The sequence below is a fragment of the Asparagus officinalis genome, chromosome 10, assembly GCF_001876935.1.
Source record: "Asparagus officinalis chromosome 10, Aspof.V1, whole genome shotgun sequence".
Classification (NCBI taxonomy): domain Eukaryota; kingdom Viridiplantae; phylum Streptophyta; class Magnoliopsida; order Asparagales; family Asparagaceae; genus Asparagus; species Asparagus officinalis.
The window spans coordinates 72,874,071-72,901,086 of NC_033803.1; the positions used below are offsets into that span (position 1 = coordinate 72,874,071).

The 27,016-nt window shown below is 37.0% G+C and overlaps 2 protein-coding genes, 1 long non-coding RNA gene and 1 pseudogene across 4 annotated transcripts; 1 reads left to right on the plus strand and 3 right to left on the minus strand.

Moving 5' to 3' along the window:
- Positions 529-5,718, minus strand: LOC109825255 (beta-glucosidase 18-like). 2 transcript variants are annotated; one of them, XM_020392069.1, is made up of 11 exons: positions 5,537-5,718; positions 3,610-3,676; positions 3,422-3,480; positions 3,235-3,310; positions 3,077-3,151; positions 2,873-2,960; positions 2,250-2,502; positions 2,060-2,175; positions 1,235-1,484; positions 1,042-1,144; positions 529-934 (listed from the first exon to the last, which is right to left on the minus strand). In XM_020392069.1, the coding sequence occupies exons 1-11, from the start codon at positions 5,612-5,614 to the stop codon at positions 822-824; spliced, it is 1,278 nt and encodes a 425-aa protein (XP_020247658.1). In that variant the 5' UTR covers positions 5,615-5,718; the 3' UTR covers positions 529-821. The 2 variants fall into 2 exon arrangements, with proteins under 2 accessions (XP_020247658.1, XP_020247657.1); XM_020392068.1 differs by lacking the exon at positions 5,537-5,718 and adding an exon at positions 4,141-4,333 and having other exon boundaries at positions 530-934.
- On the plus strand, positions 5,696-17,597 carry LOC109826937 (annotated as a pseudogene).
- Positions 9,329-11,603, minus strand: LOC109825256. The gene is made up of 3 exons (XR_002242948.1): positions 11,002-11,603; positions 9,883-10,032; positions 9,329-9,816 (listed from the first exon to the last, which is right to left on the minus strand). It is a non-coding gene; the product is annotated as an uncharacterized LOC109825256 (long non-coding RNA).
- On the minus strand, positions 18,341-24,264 carry LOC109826311 (KIN14B-interacting protein At4g14310-like). The gene is made up of 3 exons (XM_020393331.1): positions 22,970-24,264; positions 20,064-20,602; positions 18,341-19,258 (listed from the first exon to the last, which is right to left on the minus strand). Exons 1-3 carry the CDS (start codon positions 24,155-24,157, stop codon positions 18,745-18,747), a joined length of 2,241 nt encoding a protein of 746 aa, XP_020248920.1. The 5' UTR covers positions 24,158-24,264; the 3' UTR covers positions 18,341-18,744.

Genomic DNA, 27,016 nt, shown 5'->3' on the forward strand with positions numbered 1-27,016 from the left:
TTCGAGGTAGTAAACAACCCTTTGGGTATAAAACTAGAAATGATCTGGCACACAAAAGAAATCCTTTTACATCAAGCAATATCCAGTTTACACCATTACATTTACAGATAACCAGTTTCATTTATAACGTAGTAATTTTCGCATATTTTCCCAACGTTAAACAGACGGCTTCAGGTCGGTCTCCACCTCTCTGCTTAGAAATTGCTTGTACCATTTAGCCGATAATTTTGGAGTTCTTACCTGTGTTTTGAAGTCTACATGATAGAGCCCAAATCCTACAGAGTAACCAAGCGTCCATTCAAAGTTATCCATGAGAGACCATATGAGAAATGCTCCAGACGTCATACACAGGTATAATTATCACCCCCCAATACCCCCCATCAACCCACCCTACACACACCCCCCCCCCCCCCCCCCCCCCCCCCCCCCCCCCCCACCCCCCCCCCCCCCCCCCCACACACACACACACACCCCCCCCAACCCCCTACCCATTTAAGTTTGAGGTGTCTCAGAAAAAACCCCCAAACGTTTTCAACTTTTTAAACTGACCCTATAACGATGTTAGGTAAACTTGTAAGGTGACCAAAATACCCATTTTAAAGTTAACACTGTAATTATTAATTTAATTAATCCGGGTATTTTGGTTAAACGTGACCAAGGGTTTGTGACAATTATCTTTAAAATTATTAAAAATGACAGTCCAGGTGGTAGTTAGGTGGGTTAGCCGACAAAAACATAAAGTTTAGGGGTTTTTTCTGAAGAACAGCCTTTTTTTGTGAAATTACCAATAATCTTATGTGCAAACTGCAAGCCTACAAATGTTACCTTATGGCAGTAGCCACAAAAGAGAGGTAGTTCTTAAGGAACTCTACTCTTTTAGTGTCATTGATTAAGTCATTTAAGGATTCTCCATTATTCCTTGGCTGACCGTAACCTGGAAATAGACATATACATAGCGAAATCAATATAAACATTCACATAGAAAAAGCACAAAATAAATATTCAAAATGTTCACAACATTTTGAGATTTTTAGCACGTACCATTTTCAGTGACGTACATAGGCGTGTTGTTGTATCTTTGCATGACGTAAATGATAATCTTCTCCATGCCATATGGAACCACATACATAGTTGGCATCCCAGTCTACAGCATAAAATCATCTTTATATGTAATCTGAAATTGCATCTAATTTCATCTGATATTTTTCTACTATTCTCTTTTGTTGGTACTTACCGGAGCTCCAATAGGCACTCCGTTTCTTAGTGAGGTGGTAAATACAAGTGCATTTCCTGAAAGGTCATCTAAATCACAAGGAGAAAAAATACAGTCCTTCACATAATGACTCGAGTAGTGATTGATTCCAATGAAATCCACTTGATTTCGTAGTTTCACTTTCTCTTCAGCTGTGAATGTTGGCAATCTTGATGCTAGGATTTGACGCATTTCAGTAGGATAATCACCATAGAATATAGGATCTAAGAACCTTTATGGAGTAAAAAGTAACTTCAATGTTTCGTAAAATAAATAGGGTAAATTTTACAAAAGCTTCTTTAAGTTTGGCCAATTTTGAGATTAGTCCCTAAATTTTAAAAATGTCCAATATGCTCATCAGGTTTGGGGTGTTTCAGAAAACCCTTCACATGTCTTCAGTTTATTCAACTAACCCCTTAACTGTGTCAGATAAATTGCTAAATAGCTAATATACCCTTTTTCAAATTATTAATTACTGAATTAAATTAATTAACCAGGGGAATTGGTCGAACTTGGGCCAAACTTAAGGGGTGGTTTTGCAAAAAATTACTTCTAAAATTATTAAAAAGGACATGAAAGGGGTTTTCTGTCAGGGACATTTTGGTCATTTGGACACGCATGATTTTCACGACAAAAGGTAGACATAACAATGTTAGTTAGGGTGTTTATCTAACAAAAGTTACGGGGCCTAAGTAACATTTCTAGAGTTTAGAGGGGTTATCTCAAGAATGGCCAACCTTGGTGTGGGTTGTTTTCTGGAAATTTACTCAGACAATTATTGATACAAATAAGAAAAATCTTGATTACCATGCAGTTCCAAAAGACAGCGCCCGTTGAGCTGCCAGAATGTCTACTGTGATATTTCTAAGTGGCTCATACCATGCAGTCATAATCACAATTCCAATAGAGCCCCCTTGTTTCGCCTTAATAATAAACTTCATATAAGCAACCAATTTATATAAATGAAAACAAAGCATGTAATGTACTTAATATTTACCTGGTAATTATTTTTATAGATAGCAACAACTGTTGCGTGCGATAGTATGACATTATGGGCAGCGATATATGGTTCGGTTGAAGAATCTCCGAGAGAGCAATTTCCAAATGGTTCAGAACAGCGACCAGGAGGTTTCTCACCGTTGAGATAACCATGTATCACCATAAGGTTTGGTTCATTAAAAGTGGTCCAATACTTTACTCTATCACCAAATTCATCAAAACATACTTTTGCAAAATATGCGAAATCTTGCCTGAAAAAAATGCAAAGAAAAAAAAAATGAAAAGTCTGTTTATTATGTTTGTAAATTTCAATGTAAGATTTATTGTTGAATAAGGCGCTCTAGGTAAATGAAACTGCAATATAACAAATATATATAAAGAGAGAGATTCATATAGCCCCCTCATCTAAAGTTCCAGTGACACTTACTATGCATCAACTCTTTCATCAGACCCTACAACCCTCAATTCATGAAATAGAGGGATCATTTGCAATTTACCCTCTTCAAAATATCGATCAAAGGATGATATGTACTAATAAAAGAATACTGAACGCGCTTCGCGGCAGTGATAAATGCTTCTGAAGGTATAAATATTGCAAGCACAATGATAAAAGAAAATTACTGTATCTCTGGACTAAGCCATGCACGATATCGCTCTTCAAGTTCTTGAGGTATATCAAAATGATTCAGCGTCACGAATGGTTGAATGCCTGCTCCATAATCATTTAACAGATAACAGAACTGGTTAGACTGTATCATTTATAATACAAAATTATCATCTTGAACTCGGTCATGTAAACATAACAAGGAAACTAGAGAATTTTACCTTTGAGCAAGAGTGAATCAATAAGGTTATTGTAGAATGCAATGCCCACTTGATTAATTTCTCCAAACTGACCTCCTATTGATTATTAAAAAAAATTCATGAATATGTTGGTTTAATACATTAAGAACATTTTGGAGATAATCAAATAGTAATCTCACTTGGAAGAATTCTAGACCACGATATGGAAAATCTGTAGGAGTTAACACCCAAAGAATGCATCAACTCAATATCTTCCTGTTTAAGGACAAAGTCTCCATCATCAACGTCATGAATCTTTAAGAAAAAAAATCTACCAACAAAGTTCTGAAAAAGTTTTCATAACGATGAGACATATGGAATATGTACCTCATAAAGATTATAGTGGTTATCGGCAATATCTCCATTGCTATTATCCTTTATTTTCCCTGACATAGAGAAAGAGTTGAATTATGATTTATCCTGCGAAGTTAGAGAATATCGAAACAAACAGTAAATAAATGAAACAAAACTACAAATCTGAAGGAAGATGGCAGTATATATTAAGTTGTAATCACCAGGCAACTGAGTGAATATGTCCCAATTGCTTGGGCCCCTGTTGCCATCAGAAACTGCACCTTCAATCTGAAAGTATATATATACAATAATGTCAAAACTTCATCGAAGAGTATCAGCTTCTTAGGTACAATGACCAAGGGTCATCTCCAATCAATCGATCATGTACAACACTGAATTATTTTAAAAGTAAGATTTTGAGGTACTATATCAAAATAATTTATTGAAGGCTCTGGAACCCCATAAAAGGAAAGAAAGCAAATTATCTTCTCCCCCTCCTTTTTTCCCTTGAATAAAATGAAAGAAACCTTTTTATTTGAGAGGAGAATATAAGATAAAAGACATAACTTTTGAGGGTTATTACCTAAACCTCTTGTATTTTGTCTTAAAACTGAGACTTTACATAATAAGGTCTCATATATAATTTTACAAACTGAGGCAAACCCAAGTGGCAAAATCTCTTGTAAATAGCAAGTTAATTAGAGTTCGTTCGAAATAATGATAATAATAAGAAAACTAGAGAGAGAACTGACTTGGTAAGAAGAAGTTGAGGTCCCAAAGAGAAAAGAGGAAGAGAATTGGGCTCTCTCTATTCCTTCAACCATTACCAATAATGCAATAAATGTCAATGACAGTGCTCCCTTCTTTTTGATGTTCATCTCTCTCTCTCTCATCAAAGACAAAATGGAGACAAAATGGGGATGACCAGCATAATCAGGGGACAGTCATATATATATAGATTATATATCAAGGAGGGGATTTCCCTCCTTGACAATGATGCATGTGTCCACCAATCTTCATGGTGGGCGATTTTTCTCTCCCTACTACATCATTGTCAAGGAGGTAAAATCCTCCTTGAACAATGATACCCATTAATCTCATATATATATATATATATATATATATATAATATATATATAGAAAAAAAAAATATATATATATATATATATATATATACTATAATATATTAATATATATATATTATATATATAGAGAGAGGAAGAGAGAGAGAGAGAGAGAGAGGATGATCAGCATAATCAGGAGACAGTCATATAATTATATAATTTTCATGAGAGAAAAACAAGTTGGCACATGGTGATGGTACCCATAAAATAAATCTCTGACAGCAACGGTTCACCAGCTTTGAGGACAAAATATATCTAATTATTTGTATACTCATAATCATAATACATGGACGAGAAAAAGTCACGTGTTGTTAACAAACAAATGGAGGATAAACTTGATATTTTTATATCTAAGTATAGTAATTAAGCATTAAGTTTTGTTTTCTACAGAGATATGATCGATGCACTTGCACTCCTTCAAAAGATCACGGAATTGACGATGATTGGTGAATTAACCTGGACGTTCCACGTCAACTACATAAATGACGTATTCTCTCTAAATCATAATCTTCAACCGTTTTAACGGCTGAAAACGAATCTCCATAAATGAGGTGCGAATAAAATTAATGTTTTTCTAACATCAGAAATAAATTATAATTCGATTGCGCCGAGAGTAAATCATTTATCACAAAGACGCGCGGCCGGCGCAAATTCATGTTGAATCCCGAAAAAAAATCTTCCTCTTTTGCTAAAAGTGTTTAATTTGTAGATGTTGGTTTCAAAAATCTCGTATTTTTAGTGTAGTCCCTAAATTCTTTGAATTTGCTGTGCATGCAAGTTACTTCAAATTAGTCCCCGTGATCGATGAACATGCATGTGAGCAGGAGAAATATTCAGTTATAAGCTTAACTTTCGGCTAAATCTTCAGATGCATCCTTTTATCTAGCTAGGTTTTCAAAATTTGAGAGACTATTAAAGGAACTAGTATTTAAAAAAAAAAAAACCTTATATTAAAATACAATAGAAAATTACATACATCTCTAGAATTAAATATGATTTTGTTAGAGAATTCGGATCGGGTTACCGGGTCATGAGAAACACGTGAATCGGACCCGTTTGAGCCAAAAACGAACCCAGCTCCCGCCTCCCGACTCCGAAGCATCGGACTCGGGACCGAAATTTCGATTTCAAGATCGAACAAATCAGGGTTTGTTCCCCGATCAAATCACTCGCCGAGACGAAAATGGCGAGGGGATTGCTCGGAAAGATCGCTGGGAAATGGCAGCAGCAGCAGCAGCAGCTCCGCCGCCTCAACATCCACGAGCACCAGGCACGCGAAACCTAGGGTTTCTCGAGTTCTTTTTTACTTCGTTTTTTTGGCTTGTTTCATTTGATCGATCGGCGCTTAGAAATTATTTTGGGGAGTTGCTGTGTCGTCGGCCGAGGAAGTCAGAAAAGCCATCAAAGATGTTTTCCTTGTGAAAAGGAGGTAAATTTCACTTTTTTTTTACCCATATAGAACCTGTCTATTTTTGGGGAGTTTTTATTAGGACAAATTTTCAAAATCACCCTTTTTGCCATTTTATATAGCAAAACCGATCCTTTATGAAAATATTCAGCAAAACCGACCCTTTTCTTCTGAATAGGGTCGGTTTTGCTGTCGGAGAAATTTTACGAAATACACGGAACTGCCAACCCCGTGTATTTCGACCCAGTTTTGAATTGCACAGGACTAGCAGTCCCGTGCAATGGATTCCTTTGCCTCTGCTTAAAACACGGGATTGCTAGTCCCGTGTTTTAGACAGAGAGCACCGTGGCTACAAACAAACAAGTGCACAGGACTGCTAGTCCCGTGCACTTCCTGGCCACAATGAAATGCACGGGACTAGCAGTCCCGTGCATTTCCTATGCACACATGTGCATGTATTTCTGTTGCGTTGTTGCAATTCCTTGTACAAATTCATATTTCAAATGCATATATCAAATCCAACAAATGCCTTAGATAGCATAATAATAACTACAAATATATCAAATCCAACAATTGATTCCTTTCAAATGCAACAATCATAAATTACACCATTGCATTTCATGTCAATTCCCTGTATAAACACATATATCAAATCTAAAAATCATAAAATACACCACAAACTCATACAAATCCAACAAATCACGCCACAAACTCTAAAAATCATAAAATACACCACAAACTCATACAAATCCAACAAATCACGCCACAAACCCACTTACGAATCCAATAAGTCACACCACCACCACAAACTCATACAAATCCAACAAATCACGCCACAAACCCACTTACGAATCCAATAAGTCACACCACAGTCTCGGCTACAAATCCAAAAACCATCTATTGTCTCGAAATACGTTTGTAATGTACATATCAAATTAGGATTGTAATCTATATAACAATAACGATTAGCTTACATATATCCAAGAACTCTTCTCCTCCTTTGTCTTCAGCCTCCTCCATCACGACCTTCGATGAGTTCATGATCCGGTTGCGTTTGTGGTTGTGACGGTCTAGCTCTGTCGTCAACACGTTAGGAAGGCCCAGCTTCATTGTCGTTTCTGCGTCGTCCTCGTCTTTGTCGTGGTTGACGTGTGTATACTAATTGCGCTACCTCTCGTCCATCATGAAGGTCTTCATGAGTTCGATGTAAGGCTTGGTGAAGCCTCTGCATTATCGACTGATATATTGATGCATGTTTCTGTGCTTCGGGATATGTACCTGCGAGAGATAATTCAAAAAAATCCAAAATACAAAAATTACTTTAAAATTCAAATTACAATATGTAAATTTCATATTTAATTCTACATTACCTGCTCGAGCCAATTCTAAGCCACGATTTGCAATAGTTTGAACATCATCTATTTCTGATACCTGCAAATTTTTCAAAAAACACAATTTAGCAATATTAAAAAATACTAATAAAAATAAATTTAAAATAAATTTGAAAATACTTACTAATTCTCTCTCATCTATACCCCGAGGTACATATCCTCTTTGCAACTCAACCAGGGATGTGGTCGCATGGAGTATCCATCTTCTGGTTATTCCCTAATACCAAGTGTAGTAATCTGATTCCTGGGGGGTTGGCTCAATTTGCTCAACAATACAAAAATGTCTATCATTCCATCTGTGTATATAATTTTGATGCTTAGCTGCCCGGTCCTTTTGTTGGCCTCCTTTCTTCGCCTTCCTCTCTATTTTTCAACAAATTTCGGAACATGTTGTGCAAGACCAACATTGATGATAAAACTGTATTGCATGGTGTAGGTAGTTAGTATAATCCGTTTCATTATCTCTTGTGATGAGTGCAGAAATATTTGGTTCAAGGTAAAGTTTTGGAGTTGCAGAATCCTGAGGAAGAAATGAAATAGAATAATGTGTGATAAGTTAACCAATATTTGATGGTTTTAGTTAGAAATTCATCTCCAACACTAGGGAAAAGTGTCAGAATGGTTACAAGAACTGTTGTTTGACTTTGCCCATGAAAACAAAAATCACCAACCCCTCCACCTAACATTTTACTGTTCCACCTACCCTATTACAATATTTTATTAATATTTTGAGCCTATATAAGGAGGTGTAGGGAGAGGGTTTAAGAGCATCGAAAACTCAGTTGAGTAGAGAAAAGAAGAGAGAGAGAGAAGAGAGTGAGATAGAAAGAATTTGTCTCTTTCTTTGTGTGAGTCTCTGGCAAGAGAGTGATCTCCTCTTTGTAATCTTCTCTTTGGTGATTAGTGAATTTCTCTGCTGTTCTCGCCCGTGGACGTAGGTCATACTGACCGAACCACGTTAAATCCTGGTGTGCTGTTTTATTTGTCCACTCTTGTATAAACATCTTCTGTGTCTGTGAAGCCCCTCCGCTGCAACAAACTGGTATCAGAGCCTGCTTAGAGTACGTGTATCTGCTTATCGTATGCTCTGTGGCTGCCACTAAAAGTGGATCCTCCACATCAGAAAATAAGTTAGATTATCATTTACTCTTTAAAGGCACTGGGTACTATTCACACGTACGGTACTATTCAAAAATACTGTTACTATTCATACGTACGGCCACTATTCATGCGTACGGTTACTGTTCACAAATACGGTACTGTTCATAAATACAGTTACTGTTCCAGTTGGCTTCAAGATGTCTTCTGCAAAGTACAAAGTGGAGAAATTCGATGGGAAAAACAGCTTCAGTTTGTGGAGAGTAAAAATGAGGGCTCTCCTAGTACAACAAGGATTGTTCAAGGTCTTGTCCGGAAAGGATAAGTTGCCGGAATCTATGCCCGATGACGAGAAAGAAGAGCTGGAGATGAAGGCGCATAGTGCCATACAGCTCTGTTTGGCCGATGAGGTCCTGCGGGAGGTTGCCGATGAAGATACCGCCGCCGGTTTATGGCTCAAGTTGGAGAGCTTGTACATGACGAAATCTCTGACGAACAAGCTTTACTTGAAGCAACGCCTCTTCACCCTTCGCATGAAGGAAGGTATGCGAATTAAAGACCACTTAGATGAACTTAACACTATTCTTATGGATTTAAAGAATATTGATGTTAAAATTGATGAAGAAGATCAAGCACTCATCTTGTTATGTTCATTACCTCATTCCTATGAAAATTTTGTCAATAACATGTTATACGGTAGAGATACACTTTCCTAGCATGTTATACGGTAGAGATACACTTTCTTTGGAGGATGTCAAATCAGCCTTACATTCAAAAGAGTTAAGGCAGAAAGTGTCTGTCGTAGGAGGAGAGGATCAAGCTGAAGGCTTGTTCGCTCGTGGTCGTTCTGAAAAGGGTGTTAGTGGTAGAGGCAAATCTAGAAACATGTCTAGATCAAAGTCCAGGCCAAGAAAAAATATTGAATGTTATTACTCTCACAGCATGCAACTGACAAGAGTAACACAGAAGCGTCCATGATTCCAGGATGTGTCTTGGTCACTAGTATGATAGACACGGAAATCATATGTAACTTGTGATCCAGTTTTGCAGGAGATATTGCTATTCCAGATGTAAAGTCAGCTTCTTTGTTTTCACAATGATAAACAAGTGATACCATGAGCAACAAATATGTAGACTAATTGATTCTTAGGCAGTTTTTAAGTTAAGACGATCACATCCTATATTGTTGTACTCATTTTCCATGTAATCTCATACTTCCACCAGACTGTACACGTTAAGCTAGTCTACAAAGGAGTTGGGCAAATTATTTAAAAGAAATATAGGTAAAACTGATCGAGACTAAAATGAACAGAGAGCATGTTCGCTTACCAGACTCCATCCACGTCTGCTTCAGCTCATTGCAAGCCGGAACAATCAAAACTAGGTATGATAATGCACCCTATGTTCCTGATGAATTGTGTAACTTATTTAGGAACAAAAGCTATTAAGTAGATGGAAACAAAGGGTAATTACCTATTTAACGACCATACGAGCCTCATAATTATCAACACAGCTCAATACAAGATCAACTCCAGTGTTTTGTGCACCTTGCTTCTTATTTCGTTTCAGGCTCTCCATGAAAACTTCAAAACCCTTCACAGTCGCAATGTTCAAGGAATAGCTCTGTGAAGAGAAAAGGAAGGAATGAAAATGATTGTGTACTAAATGAAGTCATTCTGAAGAAATATAATATCAAAATAAATAAATACCTGCAGTTGAAAGTTAAGAGTACTACAAGACTCGGGGTCAATTGTTCATGTAGAATAGGACATTATTATTACGCTTCATGTTTTTGACATGTCAGAGTTAACCTGCATATCTAACGCCGACGAATTTCTCTCTGTCAACACATTGTGAGTATGATAACTATGTAGAACTAATCCATTGTTTATGTTGCACCAAAAGGAAGAGTTTTGTAGAATCTCTTCCCTACATCACACTCTACTTACTCCTTCATGTGGTTACTCTTCTGCCTGGCTATAATTCTGACGAGGCAAGAGCAAATTGCAAAAGTACCAGGTCTCACACATAGTAGTATAGAGTAAAATAAGCAATTCAACAAAAACTCCATAAATAAATTTTTACTAGAATAAGTCTATTAGCAGTGTGATGTAGGAGTAATGAATGTAGACATAGATATAAACAAATCTGAGCAAAGAAAGGTATTAAATAAAGTTATATTCTGAAAGTAATAAATAAATATGAAAAGGGATTGTCAGTCTCCCTAGACTCACTAAGCTCCATACATTCTCCAAAACCCCAACAATTCTATCAAAATGAAATCAACTTTGTATCGACATTTCTAACATTAGGGGGCAAATTGAACAGGGTTGATTAAAAGCATGTGGCTCTTAATTGGAGAATGGGAACTATTTTACAGTAAATTTATCATCTTTTTCTTCTTCTTGATGCTTTATTAGCCAATAAAATGCAGCTTTGTATTAATCTTTGAGCTCCAAACATTAAACAGTAAAGACTACTAGACTAAATAATGGTATTTGGCTGGTATTTTAAGATCTAATAAACAGAAAATAAGTGGGAGCATGGCCAGTAAATGATATACAATATCCCACATAACACAGTGACACCTACTTCTAGTACAACTTCTGGGTTGATATCCGAAAGAGTCTGCACGGCAGCATCTGTCTTGGTCAAGCCAGCCTACAATGGAGCAACAAGTTCAGAGAGTGAGGCTATCTCCATAAAACAAAAACTATTGTTAATGGTCAACAGGAAGATGGTTTCTATCTATATCAATATCTTAAGCTATAAATTATAACCAACAAAGGCTTATTTTCGCTTTAGTACCCCAAATTTTTGCCATATTTTCACTTTGATACCGTGAAGTATTTTTTAACACGTTGATACCCCAAACTCCCAAAGTTTTGATCTCATTTCACTTTGATGCCAGTATTTCTTTAAAACTTTAATACCCCGATTTCAATCTTATTTTGATTTGATATCCCATCCATATTTCACTAAATTTTCTGCAATATTTAAAATACGTCCTTAGCATGTGATACATTTATATCCAGTATAACCAGTTGATAAGCTGGAGATAAAATTTAATGGAAACCTAATGGATGTAGACAGGAGTATCAAAGTGAAATGAGATTGAAATTTTAGGGAATCAAAGTGTTAAAAGGTGAAATGGGATTGCAAAGTATTCAAGTTTTAAAAAATACCTTGGGGTATCCAAGTGAAAATTGGGTAAACTTTGGAGTACCAAAGTGAACTCCGCTTGCCGCTCATTTTCGTCTTTCAGCATATTTGTCACCTCAGACTGAGGAGGAGGAGCAGTACATGTCTCATGTTCCTTATGCGAGTGCAGTTGGAAGCATTATGTATGCGATGGTTTGCACCCGTCCAGATATTTCACATGCAGTCAGTGTTGTGAGTCGGTACATGGATAAGCCTGGAAAGATCCATTGGCAGGCTGTGAAATGGATACTTAGATATTTGAGAGGATCTGCTAATATTGGTTTGTATTTTGGCAGGAACACAGACTCAGATTGCAGAATACTTGGCTATTCTGATTCAGATTATGCGGGCGATTTGGATAAGAGACGATCCCTGACAGGTTATATATTCACTCTTTCAGGTAGTGCCATTAGTTGGAAGGCGACTCTACAGTCGACAGTTGCTTTGTCTACTACAGAGACAGAGTATATGGCAGTGACGGAAGCAGTGAAAGAAGCTATTTGGTTGAGAGGTTTGGTTGAAGATCTCGGCTTACACCAAGGTGTTACTACGGTATTTTGCGACAGTCAAAGTGCTATACATTTGACGAAGCATCAGATGTATCATGAAAGAACCAAACATATAGATGTCAGGTATCATTTTATCAGAGAAGTTAAAGTCATCAAGATTGAGAAAATTGGTACTGCAGATAATCCAGCAGATATGATGACGAAGCCCGTACCTTCGCGCAAGTTCGAGCATTGCCTCGAATTGCTTGGAGTTCAACAAAGCGAAGGTTAAGCCAATAAGGGGCTTCTGGCGAGACAGCAAGAGTGAAGAGAAGAAGTTTTCATATTCAAAGGCAAGGTGGAGATTTGTTGTTTGACTTTGCCCATGAAAACAAAAATCACCAACCCCTCCACCTAACATTTTACTGTTCCACCTACCCTATTACAATATTTTATTAATATTTTGAGCCTATATAAGGAGGTGTAGGGAGAGGGTTTAAGAGCATCGAAAACTCAGTTGAGTAGAGAAAAGAAGAGAGAGAGAGAAGAGAGTGAGATAGAAAGAATTTGTCTCTTTCTTTGTGTGAGTCTCTGGCAAGAGAGTGATCTCCTCTTTGTAATCTTCTCTTTGGTGATTAGTGAATTTCTCTGCTGTTCTCGCCCGTGGACGTAGGTCATACTGACCGAACCACGTTAAATCCTGGTGTGCTGTTTTATTTGTCCACTCTTGTATAAACATCTTCTGTGTCTGTGAAGCCCCTCCGCTGCAACAAGAACTCTGGACTTACAGCTATATTTTTTGCCCTGTTTTCAACTCGGGCATATTGCATGACAAATTATGTTACAGGGTTATACCTTCTGGTGTAGAACTTTTGCACCTTGTATGATATTAATTTGTCTTCTTCTCAAAGTTACTACTGAACAAAGCTGAAATGGACTAATCCTAAAATCTCATTGCATCTATTTTCCCACTTCAGATTGTGGTCAAAAGCCAAATTCTTGCTGGTGGCAGAGGTCTGGGAACCTTCAAAAGTGGACTTAAGGGTGGAGTGCATATTGTTAAAGCTGAGGAAGTGGAAGACATTGCAAGTATGAGAGGATTAACTTTACTTAATTAACATCATTTTCTTTTCCCGTCTTGTGTTGGTGTCATCTTGTTTTTGGCATAAAACTTTAAAGTGTTGATCTTAGGTTGATCACTTTGGTTGGAATGAGCTCAAGTTATTGAAAGATCATAGGGATGGTAGTAGACATGGGCACTATCGAATAGGTTAATGTCATGAACTGGATGAGTAAGGGGAACGTAGAATTTCATGACCTGAAGAATAACCTTCCCATTGTCATATTGTTTGCTTAAGGTCCCTTGTCTACCTTAATCAACCATTGTCTACCTCAATCTATTGGAATAGAACAAATGCATTTTAGGAGCTCAACTATGGACCCTGATTAGTTACTCTGCGCTGAGAGGAAACTTGGATTGGGAAATTAACCTTGTTTAAGGATATTCTTTGCTTGTCACACCTTTAACTTATAAGAGTTATTTAATCTATTAGGTTCACATCTTGCAATCTATTTTAACTGTATAACGTATGGGAGAAGTACCTCTTTAGCTGTAGGCTCAATTGAATATACACAGCTTGGACTGTGGTTCATGCTGAAAAGTATCACTTGAATAGTTGTATGATATAATGGTGCATATCTCTGCCAACGCTACTGTATATCTTCTCCCAGCATGTCCCTCAATTAATGGCTTTTGTTTGCATAACAGGCGTCTGTCTAATTGAGGATTCTCAACTAGCAGTTGACTGAGTTTTTAGGTCCAACCATTTGTCTGATCTCAATCATCCATGATTTCATCCCTAATTCCTGTGCAAGGTTAACTTGGTCGAGGTAAGGGGGAAATGGATGCCTTTTTTTAGTAGCCTGCTTCAGGCCATAAAACTAAGGACCATTTCTGTGTGCTCATGTATTCTTCTTTACGGTACTGGAGTCCTATATCCAAACTAAAGTATTACCAAAGCTTTTCTACTGGGAATTAATGAAAGCTGCAATTTTTTTTTGAAATATCCACTATAATTCTTGTACCTTTTTAACTTATTCCTGTATTATTAGGTAAAATGCTTGGGCAGATTCTTGTCACCAAACAAACTGGTCCTCAAGGAAAGATTGTGAGCAAGGTTAGGGATTCTTGCTTCTCTTCTTCCATCCAACTAGTTTTTGATTATTCAAGATTAACGTTTAGGTCCTACTTTTTTTTAATCGAAGTTTGTTATCATATACTTTCTGAAGGCAGAGCTGCTAATTAAAGAATTGATATTATAATTCATAAAATAAAATCCGAAAATGGCTGTGATGCATACGTAGGGTAACTAGACATACATGCCAATTGACATATAATCGTCTGATTTGAATATTGCCATGCATTCTAGTATGTTTTGCTCAACGAACTGCTTTTAAAGTTTTGGAATTTGCTCGGCCTGTTTAAATGCTGAGTTAATTACATGGTTGCCTTGTATTCTCTTTGGCAGGTGTACTTATGTGAGAAGCTGTCACTTGTAAATGAGATGTACTTTGCCATCACACTGGACCGTTCTTCAGCTGGTCCGGTATGTTTAGAATCCAAATTCCAGCACCATGATAATGTTAACTATGTCGATCTTTCTTTCTTTCTTTCTTTTTTGTGTGCACGGGTATGCCTGATACCCTAATCTAATGCTGAAATAACATATAATCATTTTAATATCATCTCTTGTTTTGCACTTTGTATCCTTGGCCGACTCTTATTTCTTCAACTTTGTTTGTCCCTTTTTAGTATTTTCTCCTTCATACAGCTTGCTACATTTATGTATCTGTTAGAGCTTACAGATAATCTTTCAAATACTAATGGATATCATAAGCACAGTTTCTGCGTGCATCATCTTTGACAACATTGTTTGACGTATGTTACAACTAACAAATGTGACCTGACCATGGATATGATAGAATATGTTTCTTCAGATTGATTAGTTGGTCATTCTTTTGTGGTCTTAGTATTAGTTTGCTGTGCATTATAAAATTTGAGATAGCAATCTTGTGTTGAAAACGCTGTTCCTGATGAGGGTTTATACTACAGATCATCATAGCTTGTAGAAAGGGAGGAACCAGCATCGAAGACCTTGCAGAAAAGCTCCCTGACATGATTGTCAAGGTGATCTTTCTTTACATTCTTTTTATGTACCAGGGATTGTATTGGATTTCCATACATTACCATCTGTCATGCCCATCATTCGATTCGACTAGCATCTTCTTAAATTAATTACTGACCTTCAATTTTATCAATGGGAAGGTTCCAATTGATGTTTTCAAGGGAATCACAGATGAAGATGCTGCCAATGTTGTTGATGGCCGGGCACCTAAGGTAGCAGTTTGAAACGCTTCAATAGAACAAGTGAAGAAGCTTTATAATCTCTTTTGTGCATGTGATTGCACATTGTTAGAGGTAATCCCTGGATAAGTTTTTGATATCCTACTTGAAGTTGTCGTCAAATTCTTTCTCTTGTGATTCCTTTTCAGCATGTGTCCAATTTTTAAATTTAAAATTTTTTGTTTAGATAAATCCAATTGCAGAAACATCAGATAATCAGCTAGTAGCCTAGTAGTAGCCGGTGCGAAGCTGAATTTTGATGACAATGCAGCTTACCGGCAGAAGGAGATAGTTGCTCTCCGTGATACATCCCAAGAGGATCCTAGAGAGGTTTGGCACATTCTCTTAACATTCTTACGGATGTTTATCGTTGAACTGCTTATGTTTTCTTGAAGTGTTATTGCAGCATATATGTTTAGTGGGCTCAACTATCAATTAACTTAATTATGAATGTTGTTGTAACTACTCTACCCAATAAATAGCAAAATATGAATTTCCTTAATCTGCCCTCCAAAAAATTCTGGATTGATCATTCCATACAAGTCATCATCTTTTGTGTGACATTCCATTATTCACATATATCTCCTTTTTACATCTGTTCTGAAGGTTGTTGCTGCCAAAGCGGACTTGAACTACATAGGATTAGATGGAGAAATTGGATGCATGGTGAATGGTGCAGGGCTGGCGATGGCTACTATGGATATAATAAAATTGCATGGTGGCACACCTGCGAATTTTCTCGATGTTGGTGGAAATGCATCAGAAAACCAGGTAGGTTTGTATCTAAGAAGTGTATTTAGCCCTGAAATATGCAACCACAAACATCTGATTTGTTAGGATTAATATGCTATTTTAGAGGTTTAACTCTCAAGGAGCTTGTTATTTTCAGTATTTCTTTTCAGAATTCCTACATTTGATTCTTTTTATAATGTGTAAAGAATTACTATTTTCATACAGGATACCTTGCTTGTATCATTTTTTCTAACTTGTTCCACATATATTGCCTCGAAGCATTTAAGAATTTAACGTCAGATGATAAAGTAAAAGCAATTTTGGTCAACATATTTGGAGGAATCATGATGTGTGATGTTATTGCAAGCGGAATTGTCAATGCTGCTAAGCAGGTTTGATCAAGTTGACGATTATGTTATTATCCCTTATCACCGGGTTTCTCTCAACATGTTAGTAACCTAGATCAACTACCTAAGGACTGAACTTAGATTTCATCTAGCACGGAAGCACTTGATGTAGTTAATGAAAATGCACACTAGGTCACCATCCTTCCGCAACTGTTTCCATAGGGAACTAAATTTGCATAACCACTGCCTAGCTTGGAAAAGCCCCCTAAAAGTCCCCTAGCAAAATCATAATACCTCAAGGACTTACTGTGTACATTACTTTAAGATTTTTTTTTGAACTTGGTCCCTTAAATCTTTAATATTTTGAACTTTGTCCCTCAAATCATTGAATTCTTGAGCAGTGAGATGTCGCTGGTTGGTGTTCCTTGAGCTCTTTTCTGGTTTGCTTTCTTTTTTCTTGAAGAATAACAGTTTGTTTTCTTATATTTGGCAGGTTTCCCTCAAGGTACCTGTGGTTGTTCGATTAGAAGGTACCAATGTGGATCAAGGAAAGAGAATACTCAAGGTAACCAACTATAACATTATTACATGATCTTATTTTGAATTTCTTTCACGCCATGATGTTTGCTTAGTGCTTTATTATCATGCAGTATGCAGAAAACACGTAAATTTTAGTTAAAGATTTTGTAAACATGCAGGAAAGTGGAATGACTTTGATTGCAGCAGAAGATTTGGATGCTGCTGCTGAGAAAGCAGTAAAAGCTTCTAGAGTTGAGCAATCCAAGTTCATTCACACGTTTAATTTTTTTCTTCTTTTTTTCGTTATGATAAAAAAAAAAGAAACTATTGCTTGCTCACCATGCTACAAAGAGAGCCTTAACTGCATTTTTTGGCGATAGTAATCGTCTGAAAGATCTTGTACTTAATTCTCGAGTGCTAATACTGAAATAAAGGTGCAAAGGCGGTTTTGGTTATTTTTTAATGCCATTGTTTTACTTTGGTACATATTGGTGTTATAACTGGCGACATTTTCTAATAGGATGTTGATTTAGTTTCCCTCTTCTTGAACTGCGTATATGAGAAGTTTTCCCGGTAGAATGAGAATTTTTCTCTCAACTTTCAATCTTGTTCATTGCTTATCCGTGTAATGTTTTTCTTATTTAGCCATCTTTTGGGATCAAAGGTTGATGACAATCCAAGCAAATTCCACCTTTATCGTGTCAAGAATCAGTAGGCGGGTTTTCCTTTGCATGGATTACAGAAACTATTAAGGCTGTATTTGACTTCAACAGAAGCCAACATTTTGGAAAGGAAGTTGAAAACAGATAAATTTAGATAAATTTGAAGCAGTAACTCAAATCCGATGAATTTCTTGATCCTGTAAATTGAGAGTAGATCCACAAAAGGATGGATCGAACCGTAATCCCACTTTTGCTACCCAAATCCAACTCGTACCATACAAGAAGTTTATCAAAAGAAGGATTCTACGTTAAGGACTTAAAACACTTTTTATTACAGAACTTTACTCTGTGTATGCTAACGTTCAAGGTGGCAGGATGCGCATCAAATTGAAACATTTTACAGTGTAAGTACAACACCATTGCATCAAATTGAAACATTTTACAGTGTAAGTACAACGCCATTGCATCATTCCTCACAAGGTCCTTTCCCGCCAAAGATAAACGTGTGATATTGTACTTGCTTAACAAGGTAATATGTGAACAAGCTATATTTCTCAAACAGGACTTTAACACCTCTAATGTTGCTGCAAAACTTGAGTTTTGTACATAATGTTCAAAAGCTGGTATCAAACTGAGACATTCTTACAGTACAAGTTCTACATTAAAGACCTTAACACTTCTGAAGTCATTGCAAAACTTTGGTTTTGTACATAATGTTCAAGGTGGTAGAATGTGCATCGAAATGAGACATTTTTACAGTACAAGCGCTAACTACACAACTCGCTGGCATCGTTCCTACACAAGTCCCTCTCCTGTGAGAAATGTGTATCGAACTGAGACGATTTTATAGTACAAGTCCTTTCTACATAGCTCGCTAGCATCTACAAGTTTCTCTCTCCCGCAAAAACAAACGTGTGATTTTGTACAATTGCATAACGTTGGAATATATGAACAAGCAATATACCTCTCTAAGTACACAGCAACTACAAATACCTCCACATTGCGGGTCGATCTCTCGATATAATCAGCACCCTTGATCCCACACAATCAAAAGTAGGACGGTAGAGATCACCCGGACCAATTCTCTCATTCACTTGAAAAGTATACTGATAATCACTGCTGAAAGATTCATCAATCGCCTTGAAGCCACATAATCCCATGCTATTTATGCCCATACCAAAATAGGGGTTTCCCCATACTTGAGTTATTGAAGAGTCCTGTGATTGAGAATTATTAGAATCTGGAAGGAAAAAAATTGCCTTTAATAGCTTTCCCTGGCGAATTGAGAACTGATGAATAAAAGAGCGAGGTGGATGTTTTCTGGTATCTTTGTCTCCGATGAAAATGGATTCTCCGAGAGAAAAGATTGTGCGAACGTTAGGGCTTGGTCTAACTATCTTGTGAGCAATTCCAGAAGGGCGACGGAAATCAACAACATGGATGCCCTCCTCTGTGCAGAAAACACAGTCACTTCCTGCCATTTGTGATGAATGTGATCTGCAATTTAAAAGTAAAAGGTTCATTATAGAGAAAGAATTCATTATACAATGAGACAACCATAACTTTTTTTATTAGAGATAACTATCATGAACTTTTTTCCGGTAAACTACCATGTATTATGGATTTATGGTACTTAGGGTAAATTGTTGTGTGCTTCGCATGTGAAGCGTATCAAACAACTTGGCTTTATGTACTTTATATACCTTTTCATTTACTTTGTTGGCTATAGATGTGTGTAAGTGTAGTTTAGACTTTTAATCCTAGGTGTTAATTCCGTTAGCAACAATTTTCAACAATTGATTGTAGTTTTCTCTAATAAAAAAAATTATGTAATTCTGTAAATAACCCACCATTTTCATTATTTAGGGATAATATGCAAAGTCCAGAACTAAATAAGAGAAAACTAAGATGTAACTTAATGAAACTCATCTTCGTGCACTACAACACATGCATTGTAGTACACATTCACCTCCTTCAGAAGGAACATAAGAATAAGTTATCAATTAAGAAGTGAATCGAGGGAGAGTTAATGAAGAACCAGATCGCTGTAGCAACTATTGCATAAAGGGCGGTAACATTAATTTCAATAGATGATAACATATAAAGATGCGAAAAGAAGCTACATAATGCTGATTGTAAAGCCAGCATTCATGTGAATAACTGGATATGAGTTAGAAAGGAAAAGATAAGTGATAAGGGGAAGGTACTGCAATAATTTAAAGTCAAATACATGAAAAAAAAAAGAATGAGTGATTGCAATCTAAACTAAAATGTTCAACTGTAGAGAAATTTGATCTCCCACCTTCGGCGAACCCCTCCACCAACTTCAGCGTCAGTGTTGTTCACATGAAGGCAGTAGATCCTTTTGCCAGAAGTTGGAATAGATTTCAAAGGTTGTGCGTATGAATTGACATCCCAAAGACTGAGTGCTTCAGTTTCTGCAACAATCACCTTCCCATTACTTCTCCATTGTAGAGGACTCGAGTACTCCATCCCTACCACTGGACTACTAACATCAAAGTTCATCATAAGTTGCCCATCACGAATATCATAAGTACTAACATTCTTCTGCTTGCTGCAAGTAGACATCAATATTGATTCACATGGTATATACCACCACTGTGGGTTTTCAGCAGAATCTGGGGCTGTATCCTCAACATGAAATGCATGAACTTTTTTGGTGTAGAAGTCCCATGAACAGAAACCAGATTCCAAAGTACTCCCAGATGATGCGGCTACAACATACTTCTTGTATTCATCACCACAACTGCCACGAGTTATCCAACAATCACTAAACAAGTAATTTGGCGCTCCTTCAGGAGCCTTGTACACTGTTTTCTCCTGATAAATACCAATAATGCAAATGGAAGATCAATCCCATGCAATCAGCAAAAACAGAAACATCTCTCTTTTTAATCTAGCAACTCTAACTTATTAAACAAAAAAACATTTGAATTCAAGTAAAACCCAAAGCTCCAACCCTACTATATTTTCTTCTTTTTATTTAATGTGCAGCTATAATTGGAACGTGGTGCAGCATTCTTGGTAACCTCAGGTGAGAAATGGAATTCTTTATCCTCGGCTTTAAGTAATAATAAGGAATGGATAGCTGCAGCTAGCAATGTAGCAGCAGCTAATGCTTAAGGAGAATTAGGGGAAAACATATACTAATATAATAACAATATTAGTTTAGCGTTTTTCTTTATTGTGGTTCCCCAAATACAATCTATGAAGTCCCCCAAATCTGATATATTTTAAAGAAATCCCCTAAGTCTATAAGTTCTGTTTAACAAGTTCCCCCTCCCCTGGTTTAAAAATTGTTAACTTAGCTCCAAGTTAACTAATCTCCGTTAATTTTGCCTGCATCTTCCCAAGAGATTTTCATCTTAAATTGTTGTTCGTTGAGTCAAAAAAGTTTTCAGAAGCTTGACATATAGTATCTCCTACTCTGCCTCTCTGCTTCCTCTTCCTCGCTCTCTCCCTCTTCCCCTTCCTTTGCTTGTTGTTTGTTGAGAAATCTATAATGCATTATCTTGCAAGTATTAGGTGTAAATATCTAGGGAAGATAAGGGCAGAACTGGGAAGACTAGTAGAGTTTAATTAACTTGGAGTTAAGTTGACGTTTTTTACATGGGAGGTTTTATTTAAGAGAACTTACACACACACACACACACACACACACACACACACATATACACACACACACACACACATATACATATACATATATATGTATATGTATATATGTGTGTATATGTATACATATATATGTCTACACACACACACACACACACACATATATATACACACACACATATATATATGTATATATATATATGTATATATATATACACATATATGTATATATACATATACATATATATGTATGTATACACACACGGACTTATTGAAAATATATGAGATTTGGGGGACTTATCTAAACATTGGTTAGATTTTAGGGACCAATATAAGAAAAGCCCAAACACTTCCTGGTAACAACTAGGTTATGCAATTCGATTCAGATCGCTAGAAATTAGGGAGTTATTCAGAGAGTTTTTAAGTCTTATGGGAATTGTTTAAAAATTTCATAATTATTCTTTTAAAATTCAAATGTATTAATGAAATTCCTGACTTGTTTCTGAAAGCATAACCTATTACTTATAATCATTTTCTTTATGATAGATATGTAATTATGTATTAATGTAAAGGACAGCAAATTCCTAATGCATGAATTCTCCTCAGAAAAGATTTCCTAGTGCACATGAATGAATTGGAATAACATGAGAGTCAGAAAAGGTACTAAGACTTCAGGAGTGATCAATGCTGAATTCAGAAATGGCACCGCTATAAATGTAGGAAAGGCATCCCTTCTGCTGTTTAAAGATACTATTTCTTGTGCAAAACATATATAAAACCCGAAGTCAGCTGACAGAATTGTCATGAGAAACACCATGTAACCATAGAACGAGAACAACACAAAACTGGATAGTCACTTTCAAACTCCTGACTATTCATAGCACGATTTCGCCTTGAACATAAGATGTGCTCCAAATCATGAGTAGTTCATAAAACAACTTATATTCTCTATACTTCGTATAAACACATGAATGGATGCAGCTACAGAGCTACCAAATAAAATCTATAACGATAATGTTTAAGTAGGAAATATAACATACAGACTGAAGAATAGAATGAAATATTTGTGATGATGACAGCAACCAGCAGGGGTGGATCTATATACAGTCCAGGGGGGCCACGCCCCCCCCCCCCCCCCCCCCCCCCCCCCAAAAAAAAAAAAAAAAAAAAACTTTTGGGAAAAAAAAGATAGGGTGGTTTCTGTAAAACCTTCTCCCTTAAAAATTAAAATATAATCATTCTTTATCTCAAAACCCATACGTCGCCTGCAACTTTGCTCTTTTCCTACATAATTTTTGTCTTCCTCTTTTGAAATATTTTGGAGATATTGATGTTGGCTATTCTACTCGTTTTGTTTGGGTTGTGGTGCATCTCTTGTGAATAAAATTGTATTAAGAAAATTTTTCGCCTATCTTTTGTACGCGCCCCCCCAGAACTGAAATCCTGGATCCGCCATTGGCAACCAGCATAGAGTATTCTCAAAGAGAATAATAATACAAGACTAGCTACAGAATCAAATAGTTTTTTAACTTCAAAACTTGGGGCGAAAAGGAAAGAAATTAAGCTTCTTACCTCAGAGTTTGTAATGTCATGGTATGAGCAAGAGTTATCATTATGAGTTAAAAGAGCAAATTCGCCATCAGATATAAACCACCCTCCAGTCGTGACTTTGTTACCAATTTGATATATCTGACCCACATGAGATTCCTCAGCCTCCCCAGCTACCACCATTGCTTGCTTGTTTTTTTGATCACCCAAGTCATCATTCTTCTCACTCGCCTTAGATCCAATCTCCTCAGAGCCTTGCAAACCAGCCATCGCCTTTGATTTAGAATTAGCCTCTGAAGCAGGGCTTTCCATGTCCATCTCCTGATTTCCAGTCAAAGGGTTGTCCTGATCTACATACACAGAAGCTAAGAATTCTAATCCGACAGGGTTTTCATCAATGGAGCCCATAGAAGTTCCGAAACTTGATGAATCAGTTTTAGAATTAAAAGCTATTCTGTTCTTGATTAGAACCTCTAGATTCTCACCCGACTTTGTTCCATCTCCATCTATCACAGAACTGACTGTGTTCTCGCTTCCTGGAATCTTTTCCTGAATATCATAAAGAATCAATTTCAACTCCTCCTGGTTATTACTCTGACCCAACATTTCTTTGTTGCTTTCGATCTCAGAAGAAATTCTATGGACACTGTTATCTGATGGAACGAAGTTTTCTTGAAACTTGCTTGGATTCTTGATAACAGCTTGAACACCCTTCTCACCGGAATTTTCAACAGCTCCAATGAAACCCGAGTTTTTTCCCTGTTTATTTATTTCGTGGGAAACCTTAACGATACTACAATCTTTCAAATCAAGGGATTTAAAATTTGCGATTAAATAACCTTTATCTTTACACATCTCTGCAGTGGATTTGAGAGCCAACTCTACTGAAACCCTAGAACCAACCCCCGATTTTCGATCTTTTCCTCCAAATTTCCCCGCATTAGGCTTCAATATTGGACAATTCCCCTTCTTTTCTTGCAGGCAACTACCCGAAGGGCCGAAATCTTTAGGGTTTAGATCGGAGGGTTTCGAGGGCGTACCTCTCAGGGTTGACAATGAAGAACACGGGAGGCCTAGGAGAGCCGCAGGATTCCGGCGATCGTCGGCGGAGTTCTTTTTCCCAGTGACGATGGTGTCAGCTAGGGTTTTATTGGGCTTGGACGCCATTACGTTGCCACCGCTGACCCCTCGCTCCTTGAGAGGAGAGGACATTTTAGGGTTTAGGCCAATTGAGGCAGAGGAATTAGGGAAATTTTGGATAAGATTTGGGCAGAAATTTGGCGGGAAATCTTGGTTTCTTGGGCTACGAGGAGATAGAGAGAAAGGGCAGAGGGGTACGTGGCAGGGCGCGGGTCGATTATATATGGAATCTTTTAGGGAAACTTTATTCAATACCGTTATCTGAAATTTAGTTATTTTCAACCCCCTCCGTAGCTGTCAAATTGTTAGCATACCCAAATTTCCAAAACGAATTAGTTAATGTACTTTGTAATGAAACCCCATACTCGGACATGATGATATTATCATGTCCTGCAAATTTTATTTAAACATGATTAAATCCATGAGAGTTATGCATACAACAAATTGAAAAAGGAAAAAAAAAACTTGTTGATCTGTAGTTATCGACACTCTAGGCCATCTGCAGGCATCTAAATGCTACTACTCCCACTGCACGAAAAAAATCTGCAAGAAAAGGTGATGAACATTCTTTAGGCAAATAATCAAATGATAAAAAAAATTCAAAGTAAAATTTCCTGACATAATTGTTAAAAAAAAGTTTGCGGAGTCTAATTAGTATTTAACAATAATTATATTAATATAGAAGGTAACAAGATTTATGATCAATCTTAATAAGAAAGTTATTGAGAATTCTCTGGAAATTCAATGACAGAACTTCCAAAATAAATGATAAACAAATATCCTTTGCCGGCCATGAACATCTATCATGGTGTTTTTCTCTTTTTCAAAAAATAAGCATGTTAATAATAAAATAGTATGATTCCTAATATCAATTTAAAAATATATTATCTAATCTAGCACTGACAAAAATGATTCACCACAACATGTCTTCATCTATATTTAGTTTGCAAACTTAATCAATTTTAAAGCTTTTACTTATAAAACAGAAGTTCACAGATTTTTTATTAATGGCCATAGTATCTGTGCCAATTTCTTCATCAAGCATTTTTCAAGTGACTCGACCTCTTTATATACTCGGTAGAATTCACAATAAATTAAGGGGGACTAGTTTTTTGAAACTCAGACTAAACAATGTATAAAATTACCTCTATAAATCCAGCAGCTCCCTTAGTTCTATTGTCTGCAATGCCTTGTCGAATATTGGAATTTTTTTGGAAGCCAACATTAATTAATCGAGAAACTCGTTGCATGGTCGGACGATCATTGGGGTTTGCCTTCAAACATCGAAAAGCCACAATTACCATCGATACCACTCCTTCAATAGAATCTTCTGTTGGGGGCAAATTAAATTCGAAAATCTAGCACATCTTTCAATAGTGTGTCGTGCACGTTGGCGGATGAGAATGAGGAGATGAGTTCACCACACCAAAGCTGTACACATCGCATTTCTCAGGGACCACCATTGTATAAGAAAGCTCTGTAAGAAAATAATCCAAACGAGATTTAGGCTGGAATTTTGTTAATGTGCAAACATTTTAATGTAAATGTGTCTTAGTATTGCATGAAGCTAGATAGAAGTGCAAAAAGTTCTCCTGAGGGTAAAAGAGAGAAAAATTCATTCTCGGGATGCAACAATAGGACTATAGGGGGTCTATTGGCAATTTGGCGATGATAGTACAGGGGGTCTACCTGCAATTAACCCAAAAAATAGCGTACATAAAACACTAACCTGGGGCGAGATATCCACAGGCGCCAGCAAGAGTGGTCCAATTTGTTGAACTACCACGTAAATTTTTTGCAATTCCGAAGTCTGAAACATGAGCTCGGAAGTCCATCCATATCCAATAGAATGTTGTTGCACGTAATATCTCGGTGTACTATCGCAGGATCGCAGTCATGATGCGTGTAAGATAAAGCATGAGCTACGTCTTTCAGAATATCTACTCTTTTAGCTGTTTGTTGCAAAGTTATTTTGTGGTTTTGCATGCATAAGAAGAACTCAGCCTGTGTGAATAGTGAGATAAATGTAAGGAAACCCCAGGCTTAGGCGAAAACTGAGACTGACATAAAGGCGTATCATCCAACAAGAGGCTGCTGTCGCTTCTTTGAGCTGCGGAGGGGTCAAGACAATTAATGGAAGCACAAGTTGGCTCATAAATCTGCTTGGTTGCAGGTTTACTCCTGATCAAGACACGAGGCAAGAGATTACAACCGTGCATGTGAATGGACAGACTGGAAGTAGTTGCTATGCTTGCACCAGTTATCTGGATCTAAGGTTTGCTATTTTTGACATTTGGGTCTGCACTGAAAATAAAAAAGAAAATATCAATGCAAAAAACAACCATCTTCATTTTCTTTCTTTGGCCTTTTAGAAAATGCTCGAGCCTGATTTTACCGATAATAGACTAAACTAATATTTACTTACATAGATCAACAGAGGGATGAAGGGATGTGAAAGTAAAGAAAAATTTGCGCAAGGCGTTCTACCTTTGCGCAATGGCGGTTGGTTGAGCCATAACCCCGCTAAACGTGAAGCACTCCTCTCGATATCTTCTTCAGTTTGGCACTTTTGTGAGGCATATGCTCTATGAGTAGGTAGGTAGGTATTAAAACTCGGCCACAATTGACAGGTACAGATCAATTCTAAATGGGCATGAGTCATAAACTGGGCAGCTTGGTATACTTGTTTTTAATAATTACCATTCAGTTATGTTATGCCTAATTTGTTGAGCTATTATAAATGCTCGCGGTTTACCTCCTCAAAATTTCTTGATACCATTTACAGTATTTCGCCGCAGGTGGTGATGCACGCATGGCATAAACATGAAACCGAAGAGAATGTTTTGGCTGTATTGTTAAGGGAACAAACACTTTTCTTAATTTTCCAGGACTTTTTCCAAGCTCAAGGGCATTTTCGTTGATTTTTCCTTG

What these genes read in the sequence shown, in the direction of transcription:
- LOC109825255 (XM_020392068.1), bottom strand. Translation starts at nt 4,281, where the DNA reads ATGAGAGAGAGAGAGATGAACATCAAAAAGAAGGGAGCACTGTCATTG. An exon ending in GTGGTCTAGAATTCTTCCAA is followed by an intron (nt 3,152 to 3,234) that starts GTGAGATTACTA and finishes AATAATCAATAG; the next exon opens with GAGGTCAGTTTGGAGAAATT. An exon ending in CTGTCTTTTGGAACTGCATG is followed by an intron (nt 1,485 to 2,059) that starts GTAATCAAGATT and finishes TACTCCATAAAG; the next exon opens with GTTCTTAGATCCTATATTCT.
- LOC109826311 (XM_020393331.1), bottom strand. Translation starts at nt 24,157, where the DNA reads ATGTCCTCTCCTCTCAAGGAGCGAGGGGTCAGCGGTGGCAACGTAATG. An exon ending in ATGACATTACAAACTCTGAG is followed by an intron (nt 20,603 to 22,969) that starts GTAAGAAGCTTA and finishes GGTATTTATCAG; the next exon opens with GAGAAAACAGTGTACAAGGC. An exon ending in GGTGGAGGGGTTCGCCGAAG is followed by an intron (nt 19,259 to 20,063) that starts GTGGGAGATCAA and finishes TTTAAATTGCAG; the next exon opens with ATCACATTCATCACAAATGG.